Source organism: Myiozetetes cayanensis, unplaced genomic scaffold, assembly GCF_022539395.1.
Source record: "Myiozetetes cayanensis isolate MyiCay16 unplaced genomic scaffold, myiCay2020 scf4, whole genome shotgun sequence".
NCBI classification, from domain to species: Eukaryota; Metazoa; Chordata; class Aves; order Passeriformes; family Tyrannidae; genus Myiozetetes; species Myiozetetes cayanensis.
Genome location: NW_026087631.1, coordinates 35,400,820 through 35,427,424, shown reverse-complemented (window position 1 = coordinate 35,427,424; position 26,605 = coordinate 35,400,820). Strand labels below are relative to the sequence as shown.

The following is a 26,605-nucleotide window of genomic DNA, read 5'->3' as shown; positions in this document are numbered from 1 at the left end:
TGAGCAATTCTTTTTTTGAGAGACTCAAGAGTTCAGGTGGAATTTAAAAGCTGCCCAGTTACCTGACATCATGTATTCTTTTGAGACTGAATAAAATGGATGGGAGGGAAATAGAGCAACTAGGAAAAAAATTGTCTCCAGAATGTAATCAGTAGTCAAAGCTACAACTTGGCATGGGTCCACTACACTACAGAAAACATCATGCACCGAGAAAGCTGAGCCGGAGCAGCAGTAGCAGCACATGTGACGACAGGAAACATTAACAAAAGCCAAATATAAGGTGTAACACTCTGCAGGAGAGTTGAATGTATCTTGTAAAAAAAAAAAAAAAAAAAAGTATCTTAAAAAAAGAGAAAAGGCTCATTATTGTGGCCTGGTAAGCCAATACCTGCAAACGGCACGTAAGCGTTCGCTTTCTGAGGTGCCCGAGCGGCGGCAGCGGCCGGGCCGCTCGGAGTGCCCTGCGCGAGTGCCTGTGCCAGCCTGCGCTGCCCTGCTGAGCTCGCTACTGCTGGCGATGGCCCGGTGGCTCCGGACGGGGCGGGAGGCGGGAGCGCTCTTGCGGTACAGCGTGGTGGCGGCAGCGGGAGGGCGGATAGCAGCGGCCGCCAGCCCCACGGCTGCCCCCGGGTGCCTCGGGCTGCGGGAGGGCGCGGCCGGCGGGCGCGCACACAATGGCCGTGGCGGGAGCCGCCCTCAGAGCCGCGCTGGGCGGGTCCTGCCGAGGCAGGCTCCCCGGGCCGTGCCGGGCGGGACGGGCGCCGGGCAGCGGGGCGGGCGCACCTGGCCGGGGCGCCCGGCGGCGGCGGCGGGGCAGGGCCGGGAGGCCGCGGCGAGGGGCGGGGGCGGCTCCTCATTGGCCGCGCTCGGAGCCGCGAGCTGCCTGCGCGCCGGCCGGGAGCGGCCGCGGCGCTGTCGCCGCTTCCCAGGTGGCGGAGCGGCGGGAGCCGCGGCAGGAGCGGCGAGAGGGTGAGCGGGAGGCGCCGCGGGAGGGGGGAGCCAGTGCCGCCAGCCCCAGCCCGGGGGCGCCCAGGGGACCCACCGCCTCGCCGAGGGTCAGGTGCGGGGATGCCCGGAGGGGGGACCTTCCCCTGCAGGCCCCGCAGCACGTCCCGGTTGACCGGGCAACGGAGCCACGGAGGAATGCGGCCGGCGGGCGGGCGGCTGGGCGCCGGCGGCCGCCGCAGCAGCTGGGCGGCTGCCGCTACTGGGGAAGGGGCGGGGGCGGGGAGACCGCTTTCTTCTCCCGGCACTCGGGCAGGGGCAGGGGAGGCGCCCTCCGCCCCGCGGGTGCCGCTTCCTCCGGGGGTAGGGAGGGCGGGGAGCGCCTTCAGTGCCGGGAGGCTCCGCGGGCAGGGCGTTCACCTCCGCGCTGCTCCGCAGGGCGCGCAGCCGAGCGCGGGGCGGCTCCGGGGCACTGGTGATGAGGGCGCCGAGCAGAGGCTGAAGCCAGCGGCGGGCGGCGACCATGACGGTGTTCCGGCAGGAAAACCTGGAGGAGCACTACGAGACGGGCGAGGACCTCGGCAGGTGGGTGCGGGCGGGAGAGCCGTGGCCGCTGATCGCGGCCGGGCGAGGGGCGAGGGCGGGCGCGCCCCTGCACTGCCTCCACGTCTCCTGAGATGCTGCTAAGGTGCCCGAAAACGCGAAATGGAGTGGGATTTGAAGTTACCGCGTGTTTCCTTTTTTAATACGGGTCCGATGAGATTTTTGGACCTGGACAGTTCCTAACCGATACCTTCTAAGCTTGATGCCCGCCGGGTGCTGTGCGGCACGTCCGGGCGTCCCTGCTGCCGCCGGGCAGCCGTGGCAGTGCGAGATTTGGTGCTATACACGCAGGTGACTGGAAACATGTTGGCTTTGAAGGAGTGAAGTTTGCATTGTTAGTAGTATGAAGGACGCCGTGTGTATTGCATGTTGGGTTTTGCTTTAATAACAGGATTAAAGAAGTGAGAGAAGCTCTGTATTTCATCGATAGTACTGTGGCAAAGACCACTGTCTGGGCATCACTGTTGGAGCTAGAAGTCAGATCACGGGATGTAGCAGAGCGCTGCAGATGCAGAGCTACCTGCTTGAACCTTGATTCTTGAATGCTGTGTGGCTGTGAGCTCCTCCGAGCTCACACTGTTAGTCGTCCCTTGCGTTTTTCGGAGCTTTCCATGTTTTAAACTATTACTTTAACACCGAATTGTGCTACATGCGAGTTCTTTTCATCTTCATTCCCCCATCTCTAAAAGGGAATCCAGTGAAGTTCTAAAACACCAGTATGGCAGAATCCTTTTCTAGTGTTCACCTTGGTGATTTCCAAGCTCAGGATCAGTGTTTAATTTAACATAGGGCATTCAGTGCACACGGGGCACATGCTCCCGTGTCTTCCTGTTCATATCTTTCCCGTGAAAGGTCCACTCCTAGCAAATGGTGTGAACAAGGTGCTTGAATAGGCAGGAACTTAAAAATACATTTCTTAAAGAACTCCTAAAAAAACCTCAAAAACCCAACCCAAATCCCCCCCCCCAAAACGCAGCCCCACCAAGACCGCAAACAACCAAAAAACCCCTCACACTGTAAGAAAGTTAATTGAACTGTAATTAAAATAAACTTGGTCTCATTTTTGTGCAAGCTTGTTGATGTGACTTGATGAATGTGTACTTTTATTTTCACAATAGTGTTCTGGGTTGACATTTTCATACACCTAGAATAACAGGCTGTGTTGGACAGTGAAGTCTTATTAACTTATTTTATAACTTGATGGATGTGTTGTGATGCTAAAGCATAAATTTGTATTGTGTAGTCTAAACATTTTTTTGTGGAGGCACCCAGAATTGTTTTATTTACCTTCCAGTCTTTTTTATAAGAACATATAGTGTTCCAAAATTCAGGTTTAGGATTCTGGACTCTTAGAAATAAAACCATTGTTGTGCTTACAGGTGCTGATTTATAGAAGTAAATAAAGACACAGATATATCATGGGTTTTTAAGGTTCTTCAGGGGAAAGACAATGTCACTATTCAAGTTTAGAAAGTGTAAAAAAAATACTTCTCTTGTATTTATTTTAAAGAGAAAGCATCAATGCAGAGTTTGGTCTCCAGTACGTATTTATGACACAGAACAATTGCCCTTAGGCCAATTACATAAGAAATGTTTAAATTTGTGGAGTTTTTTTCCAATGCCTGGAGACCAGGCATTTCATTTTTACAGTATGCAAATTGCAAACACTGAAAATGTTAGGTAGTAAAAGAACAACAAAAAAACAAAACACACAGAGTGTTTCAAATTGGTAGAGTATTAGGTAATGGTGCTGACTTTAAAACTGGTATATTAATATGATACAGACTGGGTATTACAGCACTAATCATTCATCCTAATGCTATTTAAGCTGGGCATGCAGTCTAAAAATGTAATATTTTACAACTTTTAAAGAATGTTAAAGTCTACTCTAGTTTTTACTTGCAAAAGAGTAAAGAAATCTAAGAACCTCATCAATTTTATCTACTTTTGTAAGAAAATACCAGTGGATGGCAAAACATTCTGAAATGTTTGAGAGGGTTTTTGCTTTAAAAATGGAATACAGTTATTTAAAAGGGCCAAAGCTTTCACTTCAACATCATTTTGGGAGACCAGGACTATTCCACTGTTTTTAACTTCTTTTTGAACCTAAATTTCTAGAGTTGCACAAAATACTTTTTTGTAAATCTGTCATTTTCCATTCCTCCTTTATGCCTCAGGTAGATTTTTGACTGTTAGATTTGCATATAAATGTAGTTGCCCTTAGGCTCAAAACTTAGAAAACAGTGAATATTAAAAACACCTTTGACTTTAAAATTTCCTGTATTCACTTGGGAACCCAAATTGTAATTTAATGCTTGAGCTAAGCAACGATGAAAGATTCATTTAGCAAAATCAAGCTATTTTCCCCTTCTTATGGAAGAATTGTTTTATTTTCCTCTTACTTAGCTGCAGGCATGCAGCAAACAAGGTGAATAAATTAACAGGTGACTTTTTATTGACAAAGTTGGGTTCAAATAAAAGGATCCTGAAGTTCCTAGGCTACCTTGCCTTTTGAGAGAGCTCAGTGAAGATGCAAATACTCAGGTATTTTAATAATTTTCACTCTTTTCCCTTGTAAATTTTTCAAGTCTTTATTACATTTTAATACTTCTTACATAGACTAAAAAAACCCATTTGAATAAGAAAGGTGTTTTGAAGAAAGCAAATGGGTTATGTAAGTGAAACTCTTGATTGAAAGTTATAAAGGAGGTTTAAGTATCACTTAGCATAAAATTTAGAGTTGTTGGAAACAAGGAGAAGAGATGATGATGTGTCTGGGCTATAAAAAAAGCATTTTCTACTTTTTTGGTATTTTGCAGTGCTTTTGCAGAAGAAGCAATAAACAGTCCTTGTCCTTTTACCAAACCGTTTGAGTTTAATTCCATTCTTTGGTTTGTTTTCTGTGCCTGGGGAGAGTAAGAAAAAAGAAACTTAGGATGGTGAATGCTGACAGGATCGCCCTTATTTATTTTTCTTGCCCATGTGTGATTTTTTTCCAGCATGTTTGTGGCTGTTCATGTTGGTTTGTCTTAAACTTTTGTACAAAAGCAGTCTTGTGAGACTTATGGATCCAGTGCTGTCTTTAGAACATGTAAGAAAATTGTGCTCTTGATCAGTGTATGGTACATTGCATACACTTTTTTTTTCCATCTTATAAATTTGAAATTATTGCTTGGATTGGTCAGATGCAGGCTATCTACAGATGTGTTTTGTAATCATCCTACCATGAAATTTCAAGCAGTGATAAATGTTATCATGGAAAGGCAAAAACATTACTAAAGCTATTTTGTCATTTTAATTCTGCCTGCAGTTGCAGGTGGAGTGACTGCATTTTAAATACCCTGCTGCAGTGCTTTTACTTCAGTCTGCCCAAAAGGCAGGAGTTCAAGTTGATCAGTTTTAATAACCTCACCACGGTGAGAATGCAAGTAAAGATCTTGAAACCACACCAAACTATTAAAAATATGGGGTTTTTTATTTTGTGTGAACTGGTCTTGAGAATTCATACAGTATTGTGAGAAATGTGATGTTGCTTAAATAATTTTAGGGAGAGGTACCCAATCAAAGCTATGGTATAAATATATACTGTGTTTGTCTATGTGGATTGAAAGGATTTAGTTCCTGTTTTTACAGACAGCTCCTTCTTTCTTCAGCCCTTACCACCACACTTTCTTTTTAGTTGTTTTCTTTTAAACTTTCATGTGCTTTCTAAAAGAGGTGCAGACTGTTGAAATTAAGTTTTGTAATTTAAGAATGGTATTTGCATTTCACTGTGATTTGTAATTTTTAGATTCGTGTTGATTCAGAAAGTAGGAAGAGGTATCTAACAGTTTTGAAGGTCGAGGTTGTTTGGACCTGTTGGACTCACTAGGGAAACACTTGCAACTTGTAGAATGAAAGCTACAATGAATCTTGCCATTTTTGGAGACCGCTTGCTTCTACTTGGATACCTTACTTAACAGGAGTTAGTAGTAAAAAGCAGTGAGTTAACCCTGCTATCTAATGGACCTAGTTGCTTTATCAGTTATGAGAGAAAAATGCATAGAAGATGTTGCTGAAGATGTTGATAGGAGAGAACAAAGCTGTGTGCAAATGTTTGTTTACATTCTGGAAAATGTTCTTTTATGTTTCAGAGTTGAGTGAAAAGGGATTTTTTTTTTAATTTTTTTTCCTAAATGCTGGAAAATTATTCCCATAGTAAGCAGGGAGCATATATGCTGAACATGCATACTTACGTGCATATATATATACACACATCTATGTTTATGCATGTATTATTTTTAATTCTTCACATACCAGTTCTCAATAACAGTGCTTTTTACAACTGTGGAGGCTGTCCGTCATCTATCCAAACACTGTAACTTAACTACATTGCAGTTCTCTATTGGGAGGAAAGTAAAAACATCGGGGGAGAGGGAACCAAACAAATTGAATGACAACTAGAATCTGACCTTCATGGCACTTTTCAGGCTTGACAACCTAAGCTAATCTTGCTAACTAGCCAATGTACTAAAATTATGTGAGTATTGTCAGGCATGTATTAACCTTTCTTCTCATACAGCAGTAGAATGGTGAAGCTCTGTAGAAGCAGAAGGTGCACACCTTTGCGGTGCCATTTCCTGTGTTATTCGTACAGACACAGTGATAAATACTGCAAGTGTGTGATTCACTGTTTTTATAACTACTTTGTGCAAATTCCAGTAGAACATGATAATTAATTAAATGAGTTTTGCAGGGACAAGGACCTGGAAAGGAACCCTAAAGATGTTGGCCACAAAGCTGCTGTTTGACTGGGAAACATGATTGGTTGATGTCCTTGTGTGCTCTTTTGTTTTTATTTGGAGAATTGAAAATTGTGAAATTCAAATTACAGTAAACAATAAATTCAAATTACTATAATGTTTATGAACCACATACATGTTTTATCAGTCTTGTTAACTCTCAGGGGAGAAGTTGGTTGTTCTGTGCTTGTCTTGTGCAATTCCTAGCCGTGGTGGTTGCATGGGTACTGAAAAGGAAGGTTTCTTAGCTGGAAAGCATGTTGGAAAAAAGAGGCATCTCAAGTCACTTTACCTCCCTCAAAATACCTTCTTTTCAAAAATGCGTGATAACCTAAAAGCTGGTGATGGCACAGGCTGCAATAGACTACTCACCATACAGTGCCAGTGGTGACAATTGCTGCCTTATAAAATGTGTCGAGAGGCTTGCTTCATGAAAAGCGTAAGAAGTGCTGATGCTTTTTTGGGTATAACTTGGTCCTGCTTACCTTATTTCTCACTCTGAGAGAGAATAATGACTGTTTTGTACGTCTTTTAAAACACGGTGTAATAAAAACTACAGCTTGCTGATTATTCTGTGCTTTCCATTTAAATGCACAAATCTTTGTAAATCTAAACTCATCAGGAAGCAGATAAAAATGCTCGTCTGATTTTTCTTCTGGCCAGGCTCAGTGATCAGTACCAGAGTAGGAATGTTAGGGGTGTGTTGAAACTTTGATTCAGTCTTTTCAGGCTGGGTTTTTTTTGGTGTTTGGTTTTTTTCCTCCCTATTATCTTCCTTTACGATATTTGAGTATGTTAGTTTCTCTGCTGGAGCTGTGCATACCAAACAGAAGTTGACCACTTTAGCCTAGGGAAAGGGAGGCTGACACTGTGCTTTCATGAGAGCTTTGTGCCAAGCTCAGGCAGCACTGTCAGTGGCTGAAAGGACCAGTATCACTTTCCTCTCCTCTGTGTTTCTGTGTAGGTTGGGTTTTTTTGATGTACTGCTGCTGTCGAAGGGAAGAAAAAACCCACCTTGTATTTAATTTATGGCAGCAGTACACTCTCAGATCAACTGAAACCACTGTGAAATCTCAGCCTGCTTGTAGTTGTGATTGCCTCCATAAATCTACCTCAAGTTAAATATTGCAGGAGGGACAGACATAAAGAGTCACTTTACTACAAAGGCAGAAGAACATAAACCGACAACAAGGAAGTTTAAGCTGGAAATTAGGAGAACTATGGGTGGTGCAATAGTTCTGTAATCTTCACAAATGGTTGTTGCAATTAGTCAGAGGTATTCAAATGTGTACCAAGTTTTTGAAGGACATTGCATATATCTTGCACAACTAGCCTAATGTCCAGGTGTCTTTTTGGTTTTAACTGACTTGGTTAGCAAACCTGTGCAACCTGAAGAAAAGTTGCCAGTTAAAGTGGTGGCTCAGTAGCTTGTTTGCTGGATGATTGTGGCTTGTGTAGGAGCTCTGTCTCAAATAAAACTGTTATTTCTCAAACTGTATTTTGACCCCCACACAGGAAGGTAGGTGATACAAAGGAGGATTATCCACCAAACCTGAAAAGCCTTGATTGACTGACCATGCAGTATATTAAATCTTACTTAACCATCATGAGTTCATGGCTAAGACAGCTGACAACTGAGAAAAGTATGGACAAAACCTAAAGATCTTCAAACCTGAACTGTTTTGTTGCATGTCTTCCTTATGCAGGGAACTTTGGCATAACATAAATGGTGTAAATTTAGCAGAAGTGGGTAGAGAGGCCTGTGCCAAGGAGTTTAATGCAATTGATGTTGTTAAACTGTGACATCTCATCATCTAGGAGGTGGTACAGTAAGAGCAGAGCCTGCATATTTTGGTCAATTGCTCGTTGACAATCCTGTTAGTTTTGGTGCAGTTATGGGACAGATTGTGAATTGACAGCCAGAGATGAATTGTAGGAGCGGGTATCTTGCCATATCCTGGTGCAAATCTTGCTGCATCCTTCTTTACGTGAGGCTTGCATCTCTTGACCCTCCATTGCTGCTGTTCCATTCTAAAGTGAAGAAGGCTAACAAGATGGTGAAACTATGGGGAGAAACTTCCTAAGAAAGAAGACTTAAGACTTCAGTACATTTAACCTTGCACCACTAAGCTTGGAGTGATATGATTTTTTTAACATACTGGAAGAATTAAAATGGTTGGTGAAACAAAGAAACTTTATAAACTAGATGTATATTTACAGTGTTGTAGTGGGTTTCTGTGGCTGGGTTTTGGTAGCAGGGGGGCTACAAGGGTGGCTTCTGTTAGAAGCTGCTAGAAGCTTCCCCTGTCCAATGGAGCTGATGCCAGTCGGCTCCAGGATGGACTTCCTGCTGCTGGCCAAGGCCGAGTCAATCAGGAGCAAAAGTAACACCTTTGTGATAACATATTTCATCATGGCTAGGCTTCCTGAAGGAAGATTTGAGAGGGGCTCTACCCATGCTTGCTACAAGCGCACTGACAGACGATTGTTGTGCAGAAGAAATTCCAGCCAGGGAAGAGAGGAGTGAGAACATGTGAACAACAATGCAGACACCAAGGTCAGTGCAGAAGGAGGGGCAGGAGGTGCTCCAGGTGCCATAGCTCAGGCCCTGCAGCCCGTGGGGCAGACTGTGGTGGGACAACTGTGCCCCTGCAGCCCATGGAGGAACTTCGGGGTGCAGAGACCCCCATGCAGCTCCATACTGGAGCAGGTGGATGCATGAAGGAGGCTGTGACCCCGTGGGAAGCCCAGGATGGAGTGGGGTCCTGCTGGAGACCTGCAGCCCATGGAGAGGGAAGCCCACGCTGGAGAAGGTTTCTCCCGAGTAGAACTTGTGGCCCCTGTGGGGGACCTACAGTAGAGCAGCTCATTCATGAAGGACTGCACCCCATGGGACAGCAGTTTAGGAAGAACTGCTGCCTGAGGGATGGGCTCAAGCTGGAGAGGTCTATCAAGGAGTGTCTCCTGTGGGAGGGACCCCACAGGAGCAGGGGAAGGACTCCTCTCCCTGACCAGTGGCAGAAATAACCCCCATTCCCATCCTCCTGCACTGCTGGGGGAGAGGAGGGAGAACATGGAAGGTGGGAAGGGTTGGGGGGAAGGTGTTTTTAAGACTGTTTTATTTCTCACTCTTTGGCTCTTATCCTGTTAGTAATAAATTTAAGTACTATCCCCATTTTGAGTCTGTTTTGCTCATGAAAGTAATCACCATGAAGGGTGACCTCTCTTAGCTGTTATCTCAACCTGTGAATCCTTAGCTGTTTTTTCTCTCTCCTCTGTCCAGTTGCAGAGGGACAGTGAGAGAGTGGCTTGAGTGGGTACCTGGTATCCGGCCAGGCTCAACCCACTACAACTGTTTGCAGAAGGTTCTGCAGGCTGGAAATTGAAAGGCTGCTTGCCTCAAGTTGATTCAAGGATAGTGGCCTTAGGGACTTGTTGAAATAAAATAAGTGTGAATGGGGAACCTAAACTGAATCAAGACTGAGTTTGTAAAATTAGAGGGAAGAATGATATTGTTCTGGAGAAGGAGAAAGCTGATAAGGATACAGTCATTGTGGATATCTTGAATCAGTTTTAACTCTTTCAGAGTTTCCACGCATATTGTAGGCCTTGAAGATGTTGTCCTGTTGTACTGAAAGTGCTATACTTCTGGTGTGTTGGAGCTTGGTGGGTTTTTTTGGTTATGGTGAATGTCTTGTAATAGGTGCTTTTCACCCAAATCCAGAATAGTTCACATTGTTTTAGATTGCTCTAAAACACTACACTGATTAATCCACATGATGGTCTGCAATCTTATTCTTTTGGTTTGACATGTTTTATTTCCTTCCCCTCATTCCCTCCTGTTGGAGCAAGCTAATGTGCCAGACAATTTCCTCTTCAAGAGGCAATACTACTGAGGAGGAAGCATCGTTGCATGGCTGCAACGATGTGTACGCCTTGACCAGCAGCAGGGTCCCTGCATTGTGGTGGGCCACTCTGCTAGAGCAAAGTCTTCTCCAATACCATCTGCTTGCAGGTGCAAATCTCTTTGTTATGAAGCTTAGATGGTCTTGCTTGTTTTTAACTGAAAGAAAATAGCCTGAAAGAAGAATAGCCTACTGGATGGTCACAAACATAAGAGGACATATCCAAAGCTTTGGAGAGTTCACAGTCAGTGTAAATTATAACTGTACATTAAGTGGATATTTTGCTGAATTATGCATAGGAGTGAGCTTTTGGAAAGGAATTAAATTGCTTGGGGTAGTAGCATTCTCTCTGTGCAATTCTTGCTGCTAAAAGCCTGTAACTGAACTGATGTGCTAAAAAAAAATTTATTTCCACTGTTACTTTATTTGTGAGCAATTAATACTATGTTTCTAAGTTTTCACAAGTTACTTGAGGAACCTTGCTTTCTGTCTGGGATGTAACTTGGCTTCTGCACTCTTGTACCTTTCCTCAGTCTTCTCTAAAGTATCAGTAAGTGGTTATTTTAAGACTTGAGGTACTGGGTGGGTGTGCCTGTAGAAGTGTTCACTTAGACTACCTGCTTATGAGCTATGAGAACTGATAAGCAGAGAGACATTTTTCCCAGGTCGCATAGTCTGTTGGGCCCTATCGTGTTTTGAAGTTGTTACTGTTACATGACAGAGAAAAGCTATTCATTTTCTAAAGTCTGGTGAGTTTTAACTGTCTCATGATTATAGAGAAGTGCTATGGATCCTCTCATCTCTTCTTTCCTATCTTTTTCTGATGTTTTTAGACTCATTGACTGTTGAAGAGCTGTCTGTAGCTTAAGAGGATTGGACTTCATTGCTGAGATAGTACTTTGTAATCCTGTATTTTTAAATGAGACTAAGAGGGCCAATGCTTAAAACTTAAAATCATGTGTACTCTTGGTGGTGTCTGTTATTTGGTACCCTCCTTACTTTGCCCAGCTATATAGTTATAACTGGGTGGAGCTAACTTTTATGTTAATTGACAATGTTATATTCTATCCTGGCATGATTTACAGTTAAGTTATTCTACCAAGTATAATGCATTTTGAGGTGTGGGTTTTCCCCTTTTTCCACAGGGGAAAATAGTACTAGTGGGTATGTTACTTGGGTCCAACAACTTTGAGGCTGAGAACTCAGCACTTACAATAACTTCATCAACAAAACTGGCAGTTTATTATTTTATAAGAAAAAAAAAAGTTCATGGGAGTCTTGAATTGTAACAAATTTTAACTTTCTTTCAATACCTTTCTTCCTGCTGACGCAGACTCCTTTATTGGGACACTTGGCTCCTGTTACCTTTAATGAGGGTGATGTAGTTGTAATCTCAGAGACAGATATTTCATTTTGTCTCTTCAGCTTGCTTTATCTTTTGAGAGTTTTAAATTGGTTTGGGGTTGGTTTTGTTGTTTTTGTTTGGTTGTTTTTGTTGTTGTTGTTTTGGGTTTTTTTATGGTGGGGAGGTGTTTTGTTATGGTTTTTTTTCCCCTTCATACATAGACTTCAAACACTTTGGTATGGGAGTTTGAACTCTGTTGGTATACTGTATGTCTGGCAGTATTTTCTCATCTCCATGAGCAGGGCCATCTGGATAGAATTGCCATTGATTCCATGGGAAACAAAAGCGCATCAGGGAATAGGTTAGTTCCTTGTGTATCACCTTTTCTCCTTGCTTTTTATTTGAGAGGGCCTTCTGATACTATTTAATTCACATTCTTGTCTAAAAGAAGGATCTCTTTTCCTGGTTTTGTTGCTAGTTATAACATTAATTGAAAAACAAATCGTTCCAGACTCTATCTTACAAAATTGGTCTAATTCTGCTGCCCCTTTTGTCCCTCTAGAGAGAAACCTTTACATTACTGTTTCTTCCAAGGGTGTGTTAGTTCCTGGTCAGTGCTGCCCTAGCTGCCTGCCAGCCCACCTGGTTGTTTTTAGGGTAGCTAAGCTAGCCTAATGTAAGGGTCAGTGAGTGGGATGGTCCTGTTCCTCACCTGCTGAGCTGCATTCTCTTGCTGCTTCTCCACTGCTAGTGCTGGCACCATCCTGAGTGCAGCCTGGAAGTAGGAGGAGATTACAGACTGAGCTCTCTGAACTGGGTCACCATGGGCATGTCAGGCAAGGCTCAGTGCCAGCTGCCAGTATAGGAGTGCACAACCAGCGGGATGGGGAAGCCTTTGTTTGGGGTAGATGCTGGCTCAGCCTACTGTAGCACACTGTGTGCTCTACCTCAGTGCCATGCAGGTGTGACTGGCTGAGACCTCATGGAAGAGCCACTCTGAAATGGGAAGCAAAACCTGACAGGGATTAACCCTGGACAACAAGACTGGTTACAGCACAGTCTGAGTATGTTTTCCTGTGGCAGCAGCCGTAGGGTAGCCAGACAAGCGCTCCTTTGCACAGCTGTCATAGGAACAACTAAGTGCCCAAGCTTGTATATGGGAGTGAATAGTTGTGAATGAAAGCTGAAGATCTGGGGAAGCAGACAATTTGGCTTTAAATAGCAGCTCCTAAAATGTATATGGACAGTTACTAAGGCACTTGGTGTGAGATTTGTGTTTGTGACAAAAACTGCTTTGTTTGTAATGCTGTGTCGTCTTAAAAAGCTGCCCTTAAGTCAAGAAAAAGGAGTATTTTCATCAGTGGTTTAAATTATATGTTTATAGTGTGGTGAGTTTCTTATGTATTTAACTAACATCGGATTAATAATTGAAGGAGAAAACCTAGAATTTTTCTACCCAAAAAATTATTCCACCATCTTCTGTGGAGCATAAGTTTGAGGTTGTTTGTTTCTACTTGTGCACTCATACTGAAGCGTTAGTAATACCTGTGAATTTTACAGTGGTTCTTTGTACATGGAAGACATAGAAAGTAATGAAATACTGTGAAATCTGTTCCACACCTTTAATTTGTACCATTTCTTGGGAAAGCTGAGTCATAATCTGTTTGGGGCTTTGCAATCCATCCTTACTTCTGCTTTCAGTGATTAGGTTTCACCCTTTTTTCTGTTAGGTGTTTGAATGTTACATACCCTGTGACTTAAAACATTAAATGATTTTTCAAGTATACAGAAAAAGCAGCATTTTCTTACATTAACATTGTTTAATGTATCTAACAGGTGCAGCTGTGCTGCAAATGTCATGCATTTGTGTGTTTTTATATGTGGCCATTCAACGTATCTTCTCGAGTCAAAATCTGAGTAGGAATGCTGCTTATAGACATAATGTTATTGCTTGTTAAGATCATAGGTCATGTGCTATAAAACAGGGAGTTTCTGAAGGGGTGAAATAAATCACCTTTTCATTATGATAAAAAAGTGGATCGTGTAAGTGAGAACTGATAAGCATTGTCGCTAGAGTCTTCCTCCTCAAGCTGAAGGACAAATACGCACTCAGGCATGCTTCAGAACCCATTGCTAAAATGAGAAGCGTGAAACTCAAAACACTGTTTATGAAATAGCAGCCAGAACAATCTTTAGCATCACCAAAATCAAATGTTTGTTCTGCTCATATGTTTTAATTTTCACCCCAGGCTCCTGTTTAAAATCTTATGAGCAAGTGATGACTGAGCTTTTATATTCAGTTTTGAGTCAGATGTATGTCACACGTGTCTTTTAACATTTAGCTAGATTAGCTTATGATTTAATGTTAATTGCTGAGCTGGTTTAAAAATTTAATGAAAAGTCCAAAAGAAGGGAAAAATTAATAACTAAAGAGCAGTAGAAGCATGAAGACTCTACCTCTGGTATTAAATACTTGTATATCGTGTCCTTTATTTATATGGATGTGTACATAGGCTTTGATTCTTTAAGTACCTATATGTGTACATGTAATTTTTAATACTATACATGGCAGTAAGTGTGGTGCTTTTGCTGTTTATAAGTGCAAATACTCTGCTTTTCATATTATAAGATTATTTCTGAAAAGGTTTTAGCAGATGTACATGTATTTAGAACAAAGAGGTTTCTACAAGCTCTAGCCCAGGCATTGTTAATAGGAAATGGCTGACATCCAACTGCCTTGGAAGTTTTACAGCCATACACATTCCCCCAGCTTATACATTAAATACCACTACATTTCAGCACAGACATCACATTGGTATTTTAAACTACCGTGTCTACATGTAGATTTCTGTCAGAAGTATTTTCTAAAGTACTGTCTAGCTCTTTGCATTCTGTGGTTTGATAATCGCTTAAGTGCTTGTAGTTAAGGCATTTGAGGCATGAGACCGTCTCACATTTTTACTTTTTTGTGGTGTTTACCATCCCCAAATTTTACCAGAATCATACGTGTGTGTTTAGACTGAGTTCACTCTCATACTGGTTGTGTTCATCTTGTATTTGTCATGTCATCACATTCAGTGAATTATTTTTGTTCTCACTGTTACTGCAAAGGAGCAGCTTCTAAGTCCTCTATAACAGGTCAGTTATTTTTGCCTTTTAATGATGCACATGTCAAAGATTAGTGTCCATTGAGAGAGAACCACAAAGTATCAAGATTCAGTCAGTCTAACACTACATTGCTTTTTGTGAACTGTGAGAGAGACAGTATGGATGTGAAAGTGTGGTTTAGCACAGCTATTGTTGACACATTAGGAAGCTAAGAACTCTTGAGCTTTGCAGTATGGCTTAATCTCATACAAAAAGAAAAATTAAAAAAAGTCTGAACTTACCATGGAGAAGGCTGTTTAAAAACTCCCAGGCTTTCAATCTGTCTGTGTGATAGCTGTGCATTTATCTGACATTGAATTATATTAGACAAATTTTAAGAGTGAAACATAATCATATGGTAAAATGAATTCTCAATAAGGAACTGTGAAAAATATTTTATTTACTCAGCAGTGAGAAGTTTTACAGCTCCTAAAATGCAGAAGTCACAGTATTTCGTTATTATGCTTTTGCTTACAGAGGAATAACCAGCAATTTGGTTTTTTCATTTTCCCTGTTAATGTAATTGCTGTTCCTGCTAGGCAATAGCTGGATTGGAGAGCAGAAAAATACTGTCTGACCAATGTTCAGTCTTTTGTATAAAGTTTCAGTGACGTTGATAACTTGCATTTCTTGTCTTGTCTCCTGGCACGGTGGCAAGCATGCATGTCTGGTGTTACCCAGATTGTACAAGAGTATTGCTGGGTAGATAATATGAAACTGAAGACAGAGCTGAATTGTTTATATACATGCAGGAAGAAGGGCAGGTTTTGTCTATGCCTGTCAGTGTTTGCCTCTCACCCACCTATTCTAACCATTCAAAGCACTAGAAAAAGCAGGAAAGAGAATTTAGTCTTTGTTGGGCTACGTTCAGAAAAATAATTCAGTCAACTTCTTATAGCAATCTGTAAAGCTCTTAGTATGCCTCTGTTTTGTATCTGCGGTAATTCATGGGTTTCCAGGAGGACAGAATCATCAAACCTTCAGGAATGCTTCCAGCTTTTTCAGTGTGCCTTTTTTTCTGAACATCTGCTGCCAACATAGACCCAGAGTACTTTTCACATTAAAATTTGCATTCCAAAACCCAAATGTGAATATAAGAAAAAGAATCTGACATCAGAATTCCAGCTTATGCAAGAGAATCCATTCTTAAAAAAAGAATTACAGAACTCTGTAAAAGCATGTAATCTCTTTGTTCTGGTTAACAGAAATGAAAATATACTTATTTACCTGATGTCTAAGCCACATCAATCTGTTGACAAAAGTGTAATTTAGAATGAACAAGACAGTACTGGTGAGCCCATTGATGTGCTTTTTGTTTCTGTATACAGCTTGTAACTTGGAAAAACACTTTTCGTACACAGATGCCAGTTTTTCAGTGCCAAGAATGTTCCTTTCATACACTAAAGTTCTAACAGCAGTGTACCTCCTCTTTCTGGTAAGGGTTTTATATGTGCTTGAGAGTTAAATCCTTCTACTTCTTTTCTGCTTCATCTCCTACCCCACATACTTTCATTCCTTGACCTTCAGTTGCGCTAAACTAATTTTCAAGAGCACAGTTTGACCTAATTGCTTAGCAGAGTATGATCATGGAGAAATCTCATATATTGTCTGATAACCCTGTGGTCATAACTTCTTTAAAGTCATGTGCTCCTTTGAAAGAAGACCGCATTGACGGGAGGGAGGGCTGTGTGCTGGTGCTGTCTGTGGAGGATTTAGCTGCTGCAAGACTTCTCCTTTCTTTTTCTTTCATTGTCTGAAGTACCATTGTCAGTGCTACCTTTTCTTCTTGAAAACCCATATCCTTCATGCTTCATAGCACTTCAGAAAGACAGAAGCTCTTGAATCTGTGCTTGATTGAATCATGAATCCATGCCTTCCCCAAATAAAATTTACCTAGGTGAGTGTTTCTGCACATCGTTCCTTAGAAGGCTTATGTTCAGGGGTAGTGTACATTTGAAATACTCTGATTTGGAAGCAGGTAACTAATAAGAGACTAGAAGACAAAATAAAGCAGGAGACACAATGACAGCTGTTAGCCCCCTGGTTCTAAAAATCTTCAAAGCACGGCAGGAAGCAAATGTGGGGGGAATGTGATTGGCTTATGCCAGCAGTGCCCTCCTTACCTGCACCTCGCTGCAAACCTTCAGGCAGCGTTTCAATACTGGTGGTACTTTCCTACTAATTTATCAGAGCCATCTCTAAAAAAACTGAAGCTGTATGCTGGTGCAAAGTGAATCCTTCACCTGTGTTACCTACTGTTCATTACAGTCATGAATGTGGAGCTACATTGTGAAGACTCTCTTCTGGTTTAAGCTGTGTATAATAGTAACATAAATGAGAGTCAAGTGAAAAAAAATGTTTTCTCTGGCTCCTTTGTAAAGCAGATGGAAATTACTTTCGAGTTCCTTGTATATGTCTATCTGTACTAAAACAAGTCCCAAATTAAGTGGGGGTGCAGGACTTTTTCAAGCTTATGGAGTAGCCTAGTGACAGGAAAAATAATTGGCTAAAACAAGACCTTCACTGTCAAATTGAAGTGTTTAAGGATTATTGAAGATGATGATCTGCAAAGTACGGTAAAATGAAGAACATAGTTTTTTCCTAGCTTCTATTGGATTCATTAGCTAGATGAAATAATTGTAAGTCAGTAATTTTTTTATTTTTCTTAAGCAATGATTGTACCTCTGTGGGAGATTATCGTTGTGTAAATCCTCCTGATTTCAAAGAAGGAGCTTTAGATTGTGTTGAATTGTATTTGAATTTAGCAGTTAGTACTATCCTTTATGCTGTCATCATGCCTGTGTTTTGCTGAGAAAAAGAAAGCTGAGGTGGGATAACTCTTCTGACTGTCACTTTCAGTTGAAAATTAGTACGGAAACTATACTGATTTTTTTTGCTTGTGAGTTCCAGTATTAGCCAATTTTTCTGTCTTTTTTTGTAACTTCCTTGGAGATTAGAAGGTGACTGCATTTTTGAGTGTCATATGTGTACTCCGTGCCATGTGTTGTCAAGATTATCTTTTCAAATTAATATTATTCACTTTGTGCAATTCTTTTAGTCTCTAATTTGTTCTGTACAGTTTTACAGCCCACAGCTCTTAACCATATAACCTAAAGTACTTCTGTAGCACGTGTTTTAGAGGTAAGGATAATATAATTTAGAGGGAGCTTACTCACTTCTTTTCTTAAAAATAAGGGTGGAGGGGAAGAGGAAAAAGACTGTGCCCATTTGTGGAGGCATACAGGATGTATGGTTTTTGTGTTTTTGTGCTTGTTTTTTCTTCCATTTTTACCTCATGGGCTGTGCTGTAATTGACATGTTTTGAGAGGTCTTGTGTTTAGTCAGCTGCATTAAATTACTTAATAATAAAGTTCTGTTCCTTCACTCAATTCTCTTGTTCATTTCAGGGGTGACTATGAATTTTTAAAAGACTTTTAAGATGTTTCATTTGAAAACAACTTTCTTCTGTCTACTAAGTAATGTTTTCTTTAATAATGCTCATGTTCTGGTGCTCCTTCATACATTCTGTTAAACAGCTGACACAGAGAAAAAAGAGGTTTTTTGAAACAGTTTGCAGCTTGACCTGAAGCACTTCAAAAATCAAGATAACATAATGTGATGCTCATTGAACTGAGAACTGAATCTATGCTTTAGGGGAAATGATGAGCTGTATGGATATGGTTACTGTTACCCTGTTGGTGGTTATAAAGTGTGTGTGAGTGGGTTACAGGTACCTACATAGAAATGGTAGTTAATACACACTTATCATATGCACCATGTAGCCTTATGGTGGCATAAGAGTAGGTTTATTCTAGTTTTACAATATATATTTGTAATGGCTTTGTCCTTGTGCCCTGTAGAACAGGGTGCTTAGTTTAGCAAAAGTGAAGAAGAGCTGCAAGTTTCAGATGCTGCCTCTGGGGTTCTGGTCTTCACCTTATCTTTTCAATAGCTTCCCCATATTTCAGATTTGCACAGGGTGAGACTGGTTAATCTTCGTAAAGCTCAGACCAGGTTGTTGAGTACATTTGACAGCTTGCTTATATGTGTAGCTTTGTTTAAATCAATTGTGTTCTACCCATTGTTCTCCTTTCTCTTTCTTCCTCCTTGTACTAAGTATCAGTTGTTTCTGTATGCCACCAGAAGAAACACATCACTGCCTTCTGGTCTGTCTTGGATGTTGTCTTTGCTTATATTTGCTTTTTGTCCTTTACACTTTGGCAGCTATTCAATCTCAACACAATATTCACTTCCTGCTGCCTGTTGGATATTTTCCTTGACTTTATCTCCAAGTGTCAAAATGCACCATGCTGTCATTAATCACTCAAAACACAGACAGAAGTTGGGATTCAGGATGCTTATAGTTATGAAAGGTTGGAAACCTCTTCAGTATTTTAGTCTGAAAGCATCTCCTTTGCCTGTGATATGCTCTCAGGCTGTCTTTGTCCAGCATCCTGACTGTATTATCTGCCTCAGAAAGTTGTCTTCTGTGATAACAAGCTCACTTTGCTACACCGTGAATTCTTGTCAGTTGCTTTTTGTGGTTGCTTTTTTCTAAAAGCAGTCATAAATGTTTTTACCCAAAAGTTATTTGTAATATTTATTAAAAACAAAACAAAACAAACAAACAAACTTCATCTTTCAAATCAGTCACAAAACAATGGTGAGGCTGGGATCATTAGAATCAGAAGACATCTCACAGTGAATTCTTATATCTGTATTAATTTAAACATTGCTAATTATTAATATTCATCTTGGTTATTCATATGTAACTGTGATGGAAAATTTAATTTCTCAGTAGCCATTTAGAATTTTCATTCTGAAAATTGGAAGGTAACTTTTTTTAAATAGAGTAGCAAGATATTCAGGCAAGAATTAATTTAAATATCAAGATTTTTCACATGCATATGCTTTTGAGAGGTTTTTAAAGGTTAGTGTACTGTCTCTTCCTTGCCATTTGCAATAGCTGCATTGCTTTTAACCAATGTAGCTTTATGTGTTTAGGATGAGCATTCCATTTCTTATTTAGTTAAAGGAGGTCATAAACTCTGAATCTGAATGAAGAACTATTTCAGAAATGGGGCTATAAAGTGTCCTTTTTATCTGTTCATAATGAAACAACAGTTGAGTTAATCACTTTTTTGTTTGGAGACACCAAAGTTGGTCTTTCATACAACTTCATTGTTGTCTGTACAAGCCTTCCTGCGGAAGTTCCCAACCATCCAAGCTGCACATCAATACTTTCCTGGGATAATGATGACATAGTAAAGGAACGTCTTTATTCTGTTATGCATTTCTATTGGATTGTAAGCTATAGGGACATTTGTGGGTTTTGACCATTCTGCTCACTTGAAATGGCCTCTACAACTATTGCAAGGTGGCTCCTTTGCTTGTTTTCTGTGGAATTTGAGTGTAGCTTGTCAACAGTGAAAACTGATGAAAATATTTGGAGTTAACTTTGCACTTTTCAACATAGATGGTTTGGTATTTCTTCTGGAAAGTAGAGTAACAAAGTGTAATCTTTTCAGTTCTGTCTTCTCAACTTCATAATTCAGGGAATAAATTTTCTGGCTTGTTTTGCGTATTCTCTCTGTCTTAAATCAGTGAGCTTATATTTAAGTTTAGGTGATCCATCTCTGTAACTGCCCTGTATAAAAATCGAATTTAATATTTCCTAAATAGTACCCCAAATGTAGCAAGTAACTGTAATTTATTTCAGTTTTGTTTCTTAACCTGAAGTAATTAATTTTCTGAGGTTGGAAGAAACTGAGCACTGTGGAAAAGTACCCCCAGGTATGTCCTAGTAAATCTCTCCTCAGTTACACTGTAATGCATGGCAAATAGCCTTATCTTTGTCTTTGGTGGAAATCTTAAAGGAATTGAATGTTCAGAAAATTATGCTGTATAAGATTGGAGGCAGCCAGGGCTGAAGTGATCATGCACTGGTGGAGTTTGCGGTCCTGAGAGATATGGGTCAGGTAAGCAGTAAAGTTAGGACCCTGAACTTCAGAAAAGCAAACTGCCCTTTCTTCAGGGAGATTGTCTATGGGATCCTGTGAGAGACCACCCTCAGGAGCAGGGGAGTAGAACAGAGCTGGTAGATCTTTAAGGAAGTCTTACAGAGAGCACAAGTGCTAGAAACTCCCAGGAGCAACAAGTCAGACAAGGAAACCAAGAGACAGACTTGGCTGAGTAGGGACATGCTGGTCAAACTAAGCTGGTCAAACAAGTGGTTGACCTGGGAAAGGCATAGAGATGAAGTTTGGTTGTGTAGGGATAGGGTGAGGATGGCCAAGGTGTCCCTCCCTGATAAACCGTGCTGGAAAACTGGTAACAATGAATGAGGAGAAGGCTGAGTTCACTCAACAGCTTTTTTGCCTCAGCCTTCAGTGGCAACTACTCTTCCTAAACCTCTCAAGTAGATGAGCAGCAGGATGAAGGCTGAGGGAGCAAAGTACCTCCCACTGTAAGTAAAGATCAGATTCTGGACCACCTGAGGAACCTACATGTACAAAAGTCTATAGGACCTGATGAGATGCATCCCAGAGTCTTGAGTGTCACTTGTGCTCATGTAATTGCAGCGCCCCTGTACTTACAGTGATGAGAATGCTGCGTTTGTGCTTGGGTAGTGCAAGTGGTTGGCACCTACAGCCTGAGCAGGGCATATTATCGTTCACGTTGGTGCTGCTTCAAGGCCTTCTGTCACCTAGTTTGATCATATTATGTTCCCATGTCTGATAAACTCTCTTCTTTTAGCACCATGGTGAAATGGTTGTGTGCGGGGGTGGTCTACAGCTGCATGGTAACTTCTCTTTTCCCATGTGTTGCGTCTTCCAGAGGGACTGGACTGCTGAGGAACCTTTGCTGGGTGGAGTTTATACTCACTGTGAAGTCAGTTTGTATTTGCATTCCTGACATAGGTTATGTTTGGCTCTTTGCAGCAATGCCTGTACTTACCCTGTTCATTCTCAAGGAGAAGCCTGGACCTACACACATATTGGGATTTCATCTTGTTTACTCTGAAGTTATTTGATGCAAAGTTTGAAAAAAAACTTTCTCTGATGCTGAAGTTTTTTGTTTGGTTTGTTTTTTTTTTAATTTCATGCTTTGAGAAAGCTTTCAAAAAGAGCAATAAATATCTTCAGTTGTACCTAGTGAGTGTATTGAGAATGGAAGTGAATTTAAACCTGAAAGCTGTTTATAAAAGAGCTGAGACTCGCTGTTGTTGTTGCCAAGATAATGAAAATTGATTCAGAAGCTTTTGTGACTTTTTGGGTGTAACTGTACAGCTTCAGTCAGGAAGATGTTGAGGGATTCCCTGTTCCATTTGACACATTTTTATGTCAAGCCTACAAGCTGACTTTTGACTGCCAACCTTGCAGTAGTTACTGTGCTTCTGTGTCAGCTGAGCTCAGCTTCCTTTTTCTGTCACCACCAACACACTATCACTTCTGCCAGCAAGGCAGTCTTATGGTTACACTTGAGTAACACCTGTGCAAACTGATTAATTACTAGAAAAAATTCACTGGTGTCACTCTAGGAAACAGGAAGAGAGCAATCTTTTTTTGTTTTGCCTCAAAACTCATTTTCCTTCTGCTACCTTGTCAGCATTCAGCCATGGTGAAGCTGAGAGGACAAAGCAGCTCTTGCTGTGAATATCAAAACCATCTGACCTAGGAGGGAAAGGGGACTTTGACATGTGACTGTTGCTCTGCAGATGCAAACTTGGTTGCTACCCCATTTTCTGGACAGGCTGCTAAGATCATGAGTGTCTGTTACGGTATGCTTTCAGTATATAAAAGGATGCAGAAGTTTTAATGTTGTTTAAAGTGAGCATGCTTCCAAAATGGCTTTGTAACTCTTTGTGTAAAACCTTTCTTCTTCCCAAGGTTCCTTTAGTCTTACCTATACCTTTGGAATGTCTAAGAGAAAGCTGAGAGCTCACCTATTGGTTGTTAACCCCTTATTGTCACTGGTTGGTTGTGAGACCTCCTGGACTCCCGATAGTCATCTTGTAATCCCCCCAAGAGCTATTTAGGTTGTTACCCAGAACAATAAACTCTCTCTGCCTTCTCTCCCTGCCTGCTTGCTGCTGCTGTGTCCTGTGGTCTCTGTGGGGGCCATGGGACACCACATGGAGGGGGAGGGGGAGGGAGCACTGCTCTCCTCCAGAGCTAGAGGTAAAAGGAAAGCCTCTAGACTGGAGTTCCCCTCCCTGTCCACCCTCAACGTTCATCAAATATCTTCCATCATTTTTTTTGTGACTGCCAAGAAGTATACAGTTGCTCACACTTGGTCAGAATGTTGTACTCTACAAGTTGCCACGACAGCCAGTCCATCCTGAATGCTATTTGCATACCAGCACATTGGCCTTCCTAACACGTTGTGAGGAGCTTCACTTCCAAGTGCAAGGCAGTCAAGGGCAGTGTAAGAAACCAAGATGTTCTGAAAGCCTGATCTTACTTTCTTTGGGTAAATGGGATTTGGTTTTTGGCTCTATACTCTGAAACTACATAGCAATAAAGACATTGCCCCTGCTCCGGGAGGTGGCACCTGGCACCAAGGGCCATGGTCTCAATAGGGTGGCAGTGCCTGTGGAGTGCTACCCTGCTGGACACTTGGCTCTTGCTGGCCAAATGCTTTGTTGCATTCCTTGGTGCCTGCTGGACTCTCAGCAGTTGCCCCAGCAGGAGGGAGTGATCCAGAGGTGGTACTGACCCCATCTACAAGCTGTCTCCCTTCTATTAGCAGAGGGGCTTGCCTCAAGACTCCCAAGTCTGTCAGGGGTGGTCTGTAAGCAGGCTTCACCAGCTCCTCATGAGTGCAGGAAAGAAACAATGATTTCTGGCATCCAGTGTTTCAGAACTTGGTGAAACTGACTGAGCAACTAAAATAGTTTCCAAAATACAGTAGGGTAGAGGGATAGCAGGAGTCCAGTTTGACTTTTGCATGCTGAACAACTGAGAAGCAGAAATACATAATGGACTTAAAGCAAGTTACTGAGACGTTTTTAATAGGGAGGTAGCCCTCCTGAAAAACACCCTATGCTTCATGGAGCCATGTTTGAGTGTTGACTTCCTAAGGAGCAGCTACTGCTGCCTTCTGTGGCTCGGCATGATACCTTTATGGGAGGTAAAACAAGAAAATGCTACTTGTCCCACTCTGGCAGCACAGGTTTTCTTACCTGGGACAATTTTAAAGACCTCTTTCCCTAGAACAAAAAAGGACAATTAAAATTTGCTGTTCTTCATCAAACTATTTTGCAAAGTCATTTGTAGCAAATGCATTGCCACACTGGTCTCTTTCTCTATTGTAGTTCCTCATTGACATTTCCCTGTGTGAAAAGCCAAGAAGAGACCGCATCAGAGCAATTTTTCTTTGTCTGACACTTTAACATGAAAAAAGAACAAAAATGAAGCATATGGTTGGGGGAGAAGCACATTGTGCTGGCTTCCCTGAGACAATTTGTATTAGCCTGAAAAGCTGGTGGCTGACAATAGGAAACACAGGCTACTTACAGTTTCACGGGCAGAGGAGGTCCATGCAGAAAGCAGTTGAGAGGCATATGGTCATCTGAAAACATTGTTTTTATTAGAGATTTGTGCTTCTGTGAAAGAAGCAATAGCAGTCCCTGCTAAGAGAAACCTTGCTTCGGGTATTATTTCAAGTAATATAACTTATGCAGATAAATGGTGCTTTATGACAGAAAAAAGGGAAAGAAATGCATGAGAGGCATTTGTGTTCTTTAGGCAAAAATAAAGTGCCTTTGTGAACTGGATTTGTAAGAAAAAATGCAGCAAATATTAGTTACACCTGTGCTTGCACTGCTGGAGCTGTCATTTCTATTTGTTTCCTTTATCAAGAAGGCAAAAGATACAAGAAAATTTAAGGAGTTTTTGCTGTTTATGCAGACTTGAAAAGTCTGTATCTAGAAAGTCAAAGACCAAAGTAGGCTGTGGTTTGTGGAGTGAAATATTTCAGGATTGTCGTTCACTTATTTCTTTGTGCAGAAGTATGTAGTAACTACTACAACAAATATATCTTCCATAAGGCAGACTGTCAATTGTGGGCAAATTCTTTTTGTTGGAATACCATATAATACAGAAAAGCCTGACCAAACCTTTCCAAAACCACCTTCAATGCAGAGTTAAAATCAACCAAAAGGCCTTTGTACCCTTCCAGCATGTCAAGACTCCTCATGCCTAAGCCCATGACATCTGTTACAAAAAGAGTTAATGCTTTTAGGAAGTGAATTTCTGGTTATTTTTTGAGGAAGTCATGGCAGCAAAGAGGGTGCAATAAAATACCTCTTGAAGGATGGAGAGGGAACTGATGTGCAGAGAAGGTTCATTGGAAATACTGAAATGCCACTGAGTGACTGGTTCTGCTTTTTTTGTTTCCAGGGCCCTGCTCATCTTCAGTTTGGAGGTCCTTTGCTAGGGAGGTCCTAAGTAGAGGCAAGATGAGGAACTGAATTTAGAGACTCACTGGGGATGGCAGCAATGGGGAAGAAGCTCAGATCTCCTCCTTGCTTATATAAAACTCTAAAGAGCAGAGCACAGCTGAGGGATGGGCTTGTATACTGCTCTCTGGAGAGGTACTATGTTCTTGTTTGACAACTGTGATGAAAATACCAGCTTTCTGGAAAAATACACTTGTTGAAGCTCCATTTAGAAAGTAATTTATGAATTCAGAAATGGTTGCTTATTTTGGAGATGTGTTGAGACACTTCATTTCTCCACCAAGTGTTCCCAAGTTACCTCACTTGTTTTATCTCTGGTGTAGTTACATAGCCATAATATATAAAGCAAAAGGGTGGAGAGCGCCAAGGCCAGGTTATGTAAGACAGTTCCAATTCTGCAGTGCAAAAGTTTACAGAAGTGCCCCTTGATTCAAACTGTAATTTCCAAAGAGATTCCTGTACTTTGTACACTGCTTTTTTCTCAACCCTTGTAATGGGAAGAAGGAATTTCAATTGCAGTTTGCAGTGACTGTTAAGCTGATATCTACATTAGAATAAAATTGCATGGAATTTAGTTAAAAACAAACCTAGAAAAAATCCCTCTGTTTTGACACAGAAGCAGAATTTTAGGAAACTACTCTTTTTGGCAGTGCTGATATGGACTTGTAACTAATTTTTTTCCTTTTTTTAGTTGTATCTATCATCACTGTTAATATTTATTGAGCATCTTGCTTGCATTAAAAATCTGCATTGGTTATAACAGTCTCCAACCTTTCCTTCAATGTAATAGTTTTCATAGCTTTCATAGAAATCATTGAAGTAGGCATGTGGACTTTGAACTGCTTCAAAATACTGACTTCTGAAGTCAGAAATCAAGGTGGCGTTAGGTCAAAGCTTACACACAGGAGAGAGTTTCTGTGCACAGCATCCAGTTGCAGAAGTGAAGTGGTTTATACAAAGTATAAAACTAGAACATGACACCTCTAGAAATTACTTAATCCGTTTCTCTGCTATAAAAGAAAATCAACTCAACTGCCTATAAGTATAAAAAAAATTAATGGTATTCTCTCTATAGCTGATACGAAAAAGTCAGAGAAGAAACTCTCTATACTTGTTTTGTGTATAGAAAGCCAAAAAACACACACATTTATGTCAGTGCTGGGTGCATTGAAAAAAATCTCAGAGAATGCACCCGGAATCACACAGGTTTCATAACTTTATACAACTCTAATTACAGATTCAAGGATTATCTCACCTGTTTCACCTGCTTTCCACCCACTGTACACCACCTTTCGAATTGCTTTGGAAGTCATAAATCAACCCTGGTCCCAGGCATCAGTCTCTTTCTTGCTATGTTCTTCTCTTCACTCCTTGGTTCTGGCATGGTTTCCTGCCTTCTGGAACTAGTTCAAGTTCT

General features: G+C 41.3%; 1 protein-coding gene across 1 annotated transcript in view; it reads left to right on the top strand.

Annotated features, from left to right (window-relative positions):
• The first annotated feature begins 921 nt into the window (after positions 1-921).
• Positions 922-26,605, top strand: part of DAPK1 (death associated protein kinase 1) — an 89,797-nt gene continuing 64,113 nt past the window's right edge. The window contains exons 1-2 of the mRNA XM_050329691.1: positions 922-969; positions 1,384-1,530. Coding sequence (XP_050185648.1) covers positions 1,469-1,530 — 62 coding nt within the window. The 5' untranslated portion in view covers positions 922-969; positions 1,384-1,468. The remainder of the gene's footprint in view (positions 970-1,383; positions 1,531-26,605) is intronic.